At 33.6% G+C, this 11,487-nt stretch overlaps 2 protein-coding genes across 4 annotated transcripts in view; one reads left to right on the plus strand and one right to left on the minus strand.

Annotated features, from left to right (window-relative positions):
* LOC128207631 (uncharacterized) overlaps positions 1-2,470 on the plus strand; it is a 28,260-nt gene extending 25,790 nt beyond the window's left edge. Inside the window, 3 exon segments of the mRNA XM_052910672.1 lie at positions 158-225; positions 797-899; positions 1,304-2,470. Coding sequence (XP_052766632.1) covers positions 158-225; positions 797-899; positions 1,304-1,390 — 258 coding nt within the window. The 3' untranslated portion in view covers positions 1,391-2,470.
* Positions 2,471-3,826: 1,356 nt separating this feature from the next.
* On the minus strand, positions 3,827-11,419 carry LOC128207638 (uncharacterized). Of its 3 annotated transcripts, XM_052910702.1 has the most exons (4): positions 11,220-11,419; positions 9,285-9,367; positions 7,367-7,559; positions 6,370-6,534 (listed from the first exon to the last, which is right to left on the minus strand). In XM_052910702.1, exons 1-3 carry the CDS (start codon positions 11,316-11,318, stop codon positions 7,388-7,390), a joined length of 354 nt encoding a protein of 117 aa, XP_052766662.1. In that variant the 5' UTR covers positions 11,319-11,419; the 3' UTR covers positions 6,370-6,534; positions 7,367-7,387. The 3 variants fall into 3 exon arrangements, with proteins under 3 accessions (XP_052766651.1, XP_052766644.1, XP_052766662.1); XM_052910691.1 differs by lacking the exons at positions 6,370-6,534; positions 7,367-7,559 and adding an exon at positions 3,827-4,711; XM_052910684.1 differs by lacking the exon at positions 7,367-7,559 and having other exon boundaries at positions 3,827-6,534.
* Positions 11,420-11,487: the final 68 nt, after the last annotated feature.

Raw genomic sequence — 11,487 nt, forward strand, 5'->3', positions numbered from 1 at the left:
CCACCCCATTGACAGATGTATTATTTTAAGATAAAAGCTAACATTGTTCAGAATTCTATCTTAAACTAGACTGGCAATGCCATCTACATTTCTTGGTTGAGGATGTTAGGAAGACAAAAAAGTAAAGTCCACTGAAAACATACATTTGTTTACACAGAAGGCTGCCAGTTCTGCTGTGTCATCACCGGAAGCAGGAGGTTCACCAGAGGAACCCAACTGGTCCAAGTATGATAGTCCACTTGATTAATTAATAATGTAGCTTTTCTTTTAAAGCCTGTTCTTTATGGTAAATGATAACTTGTACAAACATGACAACACATTATGAATTTACAAATTTTTGTATTATACTCCTGCAAATGCAGAAGGGGAGTATATTGGATTCACCATACAATCCTTTGGTCTGTCTATTGGTAAAAGTTTGTTGAGCAAATTACTCCCACACCTTTAAAGGTATCAATGAGGCATCACACAATAACCTTACAATGTGAAGTACTGTCTGGCGTATTTTTGTGACCTACCTATCTTTTCTTATAGTTACTAGTCATTGAATATGATTTTTTTACACTTATGGCTATTGGAGTTTGTGCAGCAAACTACTCCATAAGGTTTCAGATATAACTCTGAAACTTGGTACACAATACCACCAGTGTCTTTCCTTGTCATTCTTACATTAAATTATATCCATCTAATTTCATTGCTTACTATTGTGTTAGAACTTTACAAAAAAAATAGTTTAAAATATGTTTACAACAAAAATGTAGCATATAGGGCTTTATGAATGATACTGTACCTTCAGGGAGACAGACAGGACAATTTTAGAGACATGCAAGGTTCATGGGATCAAGGATAAAACCTTCCATAAGATCGCAAAAACCCTTGGCACTGTAACAGCTAAACAGGTATGTTTTTCACTATTTTTCTGAGAGCCTCTGGCTAATTGAATAATAAAAATTAATTCATAAGTTGGACAGGCTCTTTACTTTTAAGTGAATGCTTAACTGTGCTGTTATAACATACTGTAATAATTAGGACGATACTTTCTTAAACATGATGAAAATTGCTGTTTTGTGATAAATGGAATAAAATGCCATACTTATGTTAATGATATGATTGCCACTATACTTTTCAAGGACCTTAGAGGAATATAATTAAAAAACATGCTATCGGTACATACTCTAAGGATATTTTAAGAGGTTCTTTTCTTGTGAGCTTACTGTCACTTGACTGATAGGCTTGAAGTACGAGTCTTACTGAAGGATTTTCATATATCAGCATATAAGTTAACAAACTATTTTATTTGTAGGTTCAGACACGGTTCAGCCACCTGTACAGGGTGATATTTGGTGGTTCAGCATTCAGCGACAAGAAAGAGGACAGTTCATCCAGCTGAAGAGGGTGATATTTGGTGGTTCAGCCACTTATACAGGGTGATATTATGTGGTTCAGCCACTTATACAGGGTGATATTTGGTGGTTCAGCATTCAGTGACAAGAAAGAGGACGGTTCAGCTTTCCGTACAAAGTGATATTAGATGGTTCAGTAATCTTTACAGAGTGAGATTTGGTGGTTCAGCAATCTGTACAGGGCGATATTTGGTGGTTTAGCAATCTGTACAGGGCGATATTTGGTGGTTCAGCCATCTGTACAAGGCGATATTTGGTGGTTCAGCAATCTGTACAGGGCAGTATTTGGTGGTTCAGCAATCTGTACAGGGTGATAATTGGTGGTTCAACAATCTGTACAGGGTGCTATTTGGTGGTTCAGCCATCTGTACAAGGCAATATTTGGTGGTTCAGCAATCTGTACAGGGCAATATTTGGTGGTTCAGCAATCTGTACAGGGTGATAATTGGTGGTTCAGCAATCTGTACAGGGTGATATTTGGTGGTTCAGCAATCTGTACAGGGCAATATTTGGTGGTTCAGCAATCTGTACAGGGCGATATTTGGTGGTTCAGCAATCTGTACAGGGTGATATTTGGTGGTTTATCATTCAGTGACAACATGCTGCAGGCCCTTAACAGTGATGCTTCCATGTTACAACACAATATTTAACTTTTGTGTGGTGTTCTGTAGAATAATATTTACAAAATGGACTTCATAATACTTTATCAAAGCCATGATTGTTATCAAACATTTAAATGGAAAGTCATTGATATCAGTGAAATATACTTTTTAAAAGTATGTAATATGTATTGTTTAATGTTGTCATTGTACAATTATATATAGCAGATCATGTTCAATTTACTCTGTCAAAGTGCTAGGGCAAGTTACACCATTGTATGAGTATTTGAAATATTTAACCCGTGTTTTGACTTAATGTTCATGAAAATAATAATGAGCAACAAAAATTTATGCAACCTTCAGGAAAGTGAGGAATGTTTTTTGGTGCTTTTATTTTATTTGATTGATTGAAGCAAATTGTTACTATTATTTAATAGTTATTGTGTGTTAATAAAATTGAAAATTTCATGACAGAGTTAAACTTACACCCTGAAGTTTTTCAGTGCCATTTTAAGTTTGAAGCATTACCATCATTTTTTACCTCATTTCTACTTGACTTTTTTCCCAAAGAGGATACAGACAATATATTGTCATAAGTTCATAAAAATAAAGGCTTTGTGTCACTGTCAGAGTCATCATTATGGTTACATAACTATGGCCACAACTCAATAACCATACAGAATATCCTTGTGCAACATTGTTACCTGTGATAATATGTGTAACAAAGATGGTAACTTAAAAAAACAACAGTGATTGACAAAATGTTTTGATCAAGTGTATAACTCAACAGAATTTACTTTACAGTACAGTCAAACCTGGTTGAATGGTCACCTGCTTTTTAAAGGCCTTCTGCCTTATCAGACCACTCCAAATACCCCCCTTACGTTTTATCTGTATAAAGTATGTGCATAAAGCCGCCAACTTTCTAATGCGGCCACATATAAACACTAATTAGCGGCCACTAATCCCTTGTCATTGACACTTCTAATAATAACATTTATCAATACACAGCTGTAATTGCATACTGAAGATTACGTTATGGTACGACAGCCTCAGATATTTCCATCATCCAGTGAAAATGCATATAAAATCACACAATTGCCATTCGTGTTTACTCATTGAGAAATCATGTTTATAACACGTTGGCCAACATTTTGATCAAAATTGAAGATACTGACATTTGTCATAGCATTGTATCATTCAAAAACTTTAAACTTGTCCATCACTAAAAATAATGTAATGTTTCCAGTGACTGTTCTTTGGCTTAAATAATAGTTACGACCATTACCATATATCTGCATATTTATTCTTGCTTTTTGAGGTCTTGTGACAATTTTGTCCACACGAAACTTCAGTGGTAGGCTGTCCTTGACCAAAACATGACCCCTATTGATCTTGAGGTTAAAAGATCAAAATTGAAGGTCAACATTTTTAAGAAAGGAATATCTACGCAATAACTAGAGAATGGTTTCACCTAGGACTATTAAGTTTAACAGATTAGGTTTTCATTGAGCAGCTGATGAACCCTATTGTTTATGCGTTTAGTAGGTCAAAGGTCAAGATCACTCACATCAGTCTTGTGAAATCTTTTGTCTTCGAAGTAACTCAAGAACGGAAGAACCTATGACCTTGAAACATGGTAGCTTGTCCTTTACTAGACTGATCCCTATGTAGGGGAGCAGATCTAAGATCAAGGTCACGTTCGAAAGTCTTATATAAACTTTATCCGCAATTCAATCTTTCGCATGATTTGACACAGCTGCGCTCAGGGAACATTAAACTCAATTGTCGTAAATCCTGGGAATGAATATGACAAGAGCATAATTTCAAATAAAGGTGAGTTTATTTATACAAAGGAATAAAACATCAACAGTAATACTGATAAGAATATAAAAAAACTGTTCGGTGAAACACACGAATATATGGATCTAAAAATATTCATTGCATGAAACAATTACACATACAAAGTATCTGAACCATACCCTTTTTGCTAACCATTATACAAATGCCATTATGTCAAAAATATAATGAAACACAAGAGTAGGCTTTTCAGCAGTGTTAAAAATCCTAAAAAAAACTATTTTCATTTAGCTATGCTAAAATTCCTAACAAATTCTATAAAAACTAGAATGTGCATTTACAGGTACACAATAGATTAGTGTTATAAAACCAACATGCTGTTAATGTAATACAGAAATACATCATGCAATGTAATACCATTGTGCTGCATACAAAAAATCAGATAAACCCTCATGGTCTTTGGCTGCATCTACGGTTTGCTCAACATTATTGTTAAAACAAATCAGTTTATGAAACAAGAAAAACTTAACAAAGTCTTATAATAAAAAATAACAATAGAATTGCAAAATGCGCCAAAATGTAATAAAAACCACTTTGTGTCAAAGAAAACAGGACTAGTATCAGTCAAGCTAATATTAACAGTAAATAACTAAATAAAAACACTTCATTAAACATTCTAGTACTAGAGACTTGGTGCAGTTGGAATCACTGATCCTTGATCAGTACCTACGGCACACAGGGATAGGCTTATGAGCTGGCACTATATCGGCCTTCAGCATACTCAGGCTATTTCCAAGAAAGTTGAACTCCCGCCTTAACGCATAGTTGCTCTTGTCCACCACGGGACCATTTCGACTGTGATCGTATTGACGCTGCTCACGCTCACGCCCAGTTTTGTAGTACGTTAGCCTGAGTTTAAAAATTCCAGATATTTTTCTGTGCACTGACACGCAAATGTTATGATTTTAACTTGTTACCCAAGCCTATTATCTATGCTTAATGACAGATGACTTGAAGTGAAGTTATTACCATTTCTAAGTATACATATGAGAAAAAACACCATATTAGGGAGCTATGAGTGCATGATTCATTACTTGTGCAAGCAGATGATACTTGAACATTATTATGTTCATGAAATATCAGACTTTGAAGTGTGGTTTTCGAGGAGGCAGCTCATTTAAAGGAACTATAAAGCTACGTTCTGGCGGATTCATTAATGGATTAACATTATCTTCCCCTTCATTTAAGGCCCGACACCGCCTATGCCGTATTCTGTCAATGTTACTGAAAGAGCAAAAAGAATATTTTACAAGAAATGGTCCACCTACAACACCAATAACAAAGTTTTATCTCCCAGCACCAACAAGGGGAAAATCATGTACTTTTTAACATGCAGAAGTGAATGATGCAGCCAAAGAAAACATGAGCAAGTGCATCAGTTAGGCAAACAATATGTACAAGGGAAGTCATGAATTGCACTCATAAATTTGGCAAAAAAAGCACCAAACTTGGGATAACATGCACAGCAAAGCAATATATATGTATGACAAAGTAGAAATTAAGTAAAATGGTGTAACAATAATACTGACTGGTGAGTGTCAACAATAAAACACTATGCTTTTGAAACAGAAGGTGATTCACTTGCTTGGGTGAAGAATGTCATATATTTGATCTCGCTGAATTTTTTTCAGTGACTCAGGGGTCTTTTTTCGGATGATATCTTCTTTAGGGCGCCGAACAAATTTCTTAGTTTTCTGTGGAGGGTTTAAAGAACATTCCCTGCAAGCAGACATTGCCATGCAAAGTGTTAATAAGCATGATAATTATAATACTTTGTTATTGGTAGAAAATGCATTTAATGCTACATGTATAAACAATTGTGTCCCTACCACAAGGTAAGGAACTATAACAAGCATTTAAGGACATCACAAAATGCATTTCAACTTAATATAAGAATGACTGATCATGCATCAGGGCAACTTAATCTGTTGATCAAGCATACAAGAAAGTGTGCATTTTAATGTTGTGCTCCAACACGTAATTAGGAGGTTATAGTATGTGTATTAAAGGTGAACAGACTTTTAAGGTATCCCATGCACGACTGTGTGAAATTTAGATGCCTGGTGACCCCATAATAACTCCGGTATCATTTGAAAGGTTGTTATGTGTGTGAGAAGGAATTTGTTAAACATACACTAAAATTATGAAAAAACTATCTTGGCGTTGATATATGGCATTTCAGGTCCAATTTCTGTTAATATAAATAACAAAAACAGAAAGTGCAATCACTTCTCCATGGTCTCTTATTTGGGGTGATTATTTTATATATCAGTAATCAGCAGGCTATTCCGAATCAAATGGTACCAAAATTATATGCAGTCACTAGCATCAACACTTTAACATTATCACCAATGGCTCGATAAAAAGACATAAACATTAGTACTTCGGATACCTTAATAGTCAATAAAGATGCAACAAACGCCTAATCAAGGTGACCGGAAATGAAACTTTTGTCTATATTGACACCATCATGTTTACTAGCCATTTCAAAACGACCAACATTTAGATTATATCTTCTGTTGTTTTTATTTTCATCTTGAGTATAATCAGAATTCACTTTTCCAGGATAAACAACAGCATAGGCAAGATCACAGTGTGGATTTAAGCTCTGTCTTTGACGATATCGGTTGTTAAAGCCCGCTGAATTTACACGAAATTTTTCCAATTCATTCCTGAAAATTGGAAATAGAAATTGAGACACTTGACAAGTGTAAGCCATAATGCCTCAAACAAGTCCTGTTGTTAAACCACTTAAGCAATGATGTGAGGGACTTGATCACAGACAAACCTACTAAGAATCTATTGTATCAAAAGTCTATTACTCTGTTATCAACGCTGGAAGCAAAAAATAATTTATTTAAAGGTAATTAAGATTTGGATCGCAATAATCGTTTCTGATTTTGTACAGAACTGAGCAGTTATTACAGCATTTTAAACTTGGTCATTTTGACACGTAAATGATGAAACAGTTATTCAGACAACTTCTCACTGCAAATTTTAAAACATGTAACCAAGTCCATTTAATAAAAAAAGCTTTATTTCAAATGCAATTCAGGATGGTAACTAAAGATAGTTAACATAAATGCCCTTTTCAGAGAGGTAACTGGTAACTATTTTCTGGTGTACTCTTCCTACAGAATGATGTGTTAACCAATAAAGCTGAGCTTGTACTTGCAAATTGCCAATTAAAGTTGAGGAGGGGTGCATTCCAATAACACAGTTATTTGCAACTTCACATGTTGATTGCAGTGTCATAGGCAAAAGGAGTTTGGTACAATTTTGTAATAATACTATTTATAATGAGGCTGTATCAAAATGAAAGCAAGTTGCAAGCTCAGAATGATTTTTTTTTTTGGTTTTTGTGTAATTGATTTTTAAGAAGTCTAAATAGCTTCGAAATAGAAAGAACAATACCTTTTCAAATTTAAAAAGTGTTTATTGCATAAAGGAAAGCAGATCAGTTAAAATAATTATAGAGTAAGAAAAATATGAAAGTCAACCTACATAGACAGAAATGCAGGTAGTCTATTTTCGAGAGGTCCCTCCAGGATACATGATTTTATAAATGGGATCAACATGACTTGGAAGAAATCCAGACGCCTTTAGCATTCTATATTTAAAATTTGGGTCATGCACCACCTCCTCAAAAACCACTTCGTCTTTACAATGGGCAATGGGTGGAGCTATGTGGCTGGATCTAAAAGGGGAAACAAAAACAAACGCTCCATGATTAGTTTTATGGAAATGAAACACGGCTTGGGTATGAGTGCAAGACGGTAAAATGGCAATGATAAAAAAAGGATGTCTTGACATGGATTTTCATCCTATAATCTATTAACTCATTTGCATATTAAATATCTTTCAATATTTGCTTCCACACATATGCAAACAGCCACACCATTCGGACACACACACACACACACACATTGATTTTTTTACATAGGATTGGTACTTTTTTTCCGAAAAGACAAGTCACTCCGAGCAACTTTAGACAAGTCTGCGACCGTCTGAATAGATTAAACTGGTCTTCAGATATTTTATATCCATACAAAATAAATACAAATTTGGTAAAGATTGGAAAAGTCACAATTACTTCAATGTGGATTTAAATTCTGCTTAACATGTTGCAAAATACACTAGGACTAAGTGTGTAAGAGACTGGAATAGACATTTAAAGTTATGGAGCAAAAAGAGTTTAATTGGTAAAATTTTTAAATTCAACTTTTTATGCTTCAGTGTTTGGGGATGTAGCTAAGTGCTGATTTTGAGCTCTAACAGATACATTGTTATCAAGTTTGGTACCATGGACAAAATGTTGCTCAAGTTAGTAAAATTAGTCCTATTTCGACTATTCAATGGGCTGCTAATCAACACAATTCCAGAAATTAAGTCAAAATACACATGTAAACAAGACTTTAGTTTGTTGTAATAGGGTTAATGTTGCTAAAGTTACATGAGCAGACAAGTTTAATCTGGTCCAATTTTTTATAAAATTTGAGGGTCGTAACCTTGGAGATATGTTAATGGTAAACTTGTTCCAGAAATTATGTAATACTGTTAACATGATAACAAAGTTTGGTAAATATTGGCTATGAAATGCTCTTTAGTCAGATACAGCTTCATAGATACTGCCAAAATACTGGCTATATATTTGTCCTTTTAAATGATGGGAGTTTAAAAACTGTGTCCTATAAACAATAAAAGATTTTTTTTTTGTGAATTGTCTCAAAGATCCACTCTTACTCCAAAATACAATTTACCACAATGAATAATATTGTTTTAATATTTCAAAAAGGATAAATTAATGTCGAAAACAATGGTTCTTATGAAGGATACTGAGTTTAATTTGAAAGAAATGAGCATAAAACATGGTATTTCTACCTTATGAGGCTATAGTAGACCACAGTAAACCTTTTAGCATTCACCAATCATTTAATATTTTTGTGATTTCTGCTATCAAATACACGGTAACAATCTTGTTATCAGTAATTCATATTTTCCATAAATGCATTATTTAGTAAGTAGTTAGGTTTATCAGTCAAAATTTATGTTTGTTATACATGTGTATGTATCGATTTTGAATAAGAGTGTCACTTTAATCATTTACTAATGATTTAGTAAACTAGTTTTACTAATTTGTGAGTAAGAAACATCTATTGATTAGCTGAAATGAGAGGCACAACACAGACAATACACACTACTTATTATGTTTAATACATGTAAAATTCTTATTAAGTAACTTAAAATAAACAATAAATTGCCTGATTACTGCACATACTGCTCATGCTTTCAAAAGCTTTTATACATTGGTGATTAAAAAAGAGATATATTCCATCATGAAGAAGTATTTTTAAATCTGATAAATGAATTTAACATGTAAGTCATCATTAATACTAAATGCACAGCAATTGATGAAACATACCTATTTTGCGCATAATGGCCTGGCTCAGAAAAAACCAATGGTGCTCCATCTGTGTCCCCACTTCCTGAAGGGTTATAGGTTTGCTGTACAAAAGAAAATCAAATATATTCTAAAGCACTACAATGATAATTTATTGTTGAAATTCAGGGAAGTACAACAAGATCACAAAAGTAATATGTCATCACCACCTAATAACTGAATTGCCTGGGTCATATACTTTTGTACAGAGGGCTTGCATTTCTTCCCTCAAAACATCCTTATGTTTGAATGTAAAACAGATTTGGTGTTTACTTTTATATCAAGACACTAAAAATTATATAATTTACAATACAAAGCTTGTTGTCAGTATGGCATAACAGAGAAATATTAAAATAAGCTGTATACAGCATCAATACACAAAATAAAATTTTCCTGGTTTTAACCAGTACTCAAAACTTCCAAGTATAACCCTTTGATGCTGAGGGCAAGACAAGGCACCTACAGGTACATATTTTAACATCTTTAATATCACATCCCAAGACCGACCGCTCCCTAAGTAGATGCACTTGTAACCACTGGTCTATATGGGTTTTGTCACCATAGGTAATATAGGAAGTGTAGGTTGTAGCTTTTGAGACAAATTGGTTGCTAAGTGTTGTATTTGTTGCTATATAATAACTGAGATCGAGTATCTATAAAATGTAGTGTTGTTTGTTAATTAGGGCCTGGTTGGACCCACTGCATTCAGATATATTAAGTTGAAACCTAGTTCTTTCCAATAAAATAAAGAAAAATAACCTTCTTGATGTGTCATTTTTACTTAATATACACATGCAAAGTTGCTGAGTTAACGTGGAATGAATGATAACCCAGGAGTCCCTTTTACAAGATTGAATAACTCATTGGGCCACACACATGGAGGTATTGGGTCAATTCAGTCTGATCATTTTCGGACTATTATTGTTTTATTGAACTATTTTTTGGGGTATGAAGTGTTATATAAAACTAGGCTTTAAATAATATCTTGGCAACTTGGTTAAAAAAAACATATCTTAATATGTAGGACTATTCTTTTATGAAGAAATATATAATATACATAAAAACAATAAATGTTTGTGAGATTTTATATGTATACTATTCATAAATAGATTGAATACTTCCTGAGAATTATAATTCCCATATATACATGCATTAGCATTTAGTATATGTATAAAAATATATGTTCATTATGTTTGTAATGCCCCATCAAATTGATGTTTCATATTAACCACACCTACTTTTTAGATAATGCTCAAAACAATTTTATTTAAATTTTATGTGACCGCATCTAGTTATTACCAAATGAATTAATAATAAACACCTTCCTTTCTTTGGTTAAATTAAATTAATGAAAAATGGCGTATATATGATTAAATTAAATGATTATGTGGTTAAATTACACCCAGAAGGGCAAGAAAAAAGATGCTCAGGATTATCATTATAATTGTGGAGGAAAAAATGGTTTCACCTTCAACTGCTCCTTTCTTGAATCAAATGGAAAATAAATCGCTCACTCGCTCTTTTTTTATTGGCAAAGACATTCGCTGTGTGCAGCGAATAGGAAGAAACTGATACTCTAATCATCTTTTAATTTATTAAATTTTAAACGCAAAATCCAACTGTAAAAGCAATCACCAAACAGACATGATTCATATGAACATTAAAATACAAACAATATCAATGTTAATGAAATATCAAAGAAATTTGGATCAGGCCGAACATGATACAGGGATTCCTAACAGAGTCTAAGGAACCAAGTGTTTATGGGACTGCACTACATCCATTTGATTTACACTAATTCCATTTGGCTCATGACTGGGTAAGTTAGTTATTCAAAAGTTCTACCAGTACAAGGTTTTTCAGTACTCTCATTATATATCTAATTAACTTATGATTGAGTCACTTCAATTTTCATACCTGTCCAACACTATCCCTCAATCGTTTCATTGCTTCAGTCTTCCTTTCAATAGCTCTTGTCTTCCGCAAGGCTTCCATGTGGTAGGCAGTGCCAGCCATTCCGAAACTTTATTTGCGTTGCTACCTTAAAGAAAAATACAGTTTGTTTAAATGAATTTCTCAATCTTGTAAACGATATTGATTACCCGTTTCCAGGAGCAACTGACATGCGCACAACAGCGATTTTTATGTGTGTTATTTTCGAATTAATTTAAAGCTGTCATCGTAA

Source organism: Mya arenaria, chromosome 2 (assembly GCF_026914265.1).
Source record: "Mya arenaria isolate MELC-2E11 chromosome 2, ASM2691426v1".
NCBI classification, from domain to species: domain Eukaryota; kingdom Metazoa; phylum Mollusca; class Bivalvia; order Myida; family Myidae; genus Mya; species Mya arenaria.

Bases quoted from the DNA above. Each gene is read 5' to 3' on its own strand.
- LOC128207638 (XM_052910684.1), bottom strand. From the start codon at position 11,318: ATGGCTGGCACTGCCTACCACATGGAAGCCTTGCGGAAGACAAGAGCT. The intron at 9,368-11,219 runs GTATGAAAATTG...TCTTTTGTACAG, and splicing joins TGAGGGATAGTGTTGGACAG to CAAACCTATAACCCTTCAGG. The intron at 6,535-9,284 runs GTATGTTTCATC...TCCAATTTTCAG, and splicing joins GGCCATTATGCGCAAAATAG to GAATGAATTGGAAAAATTTC.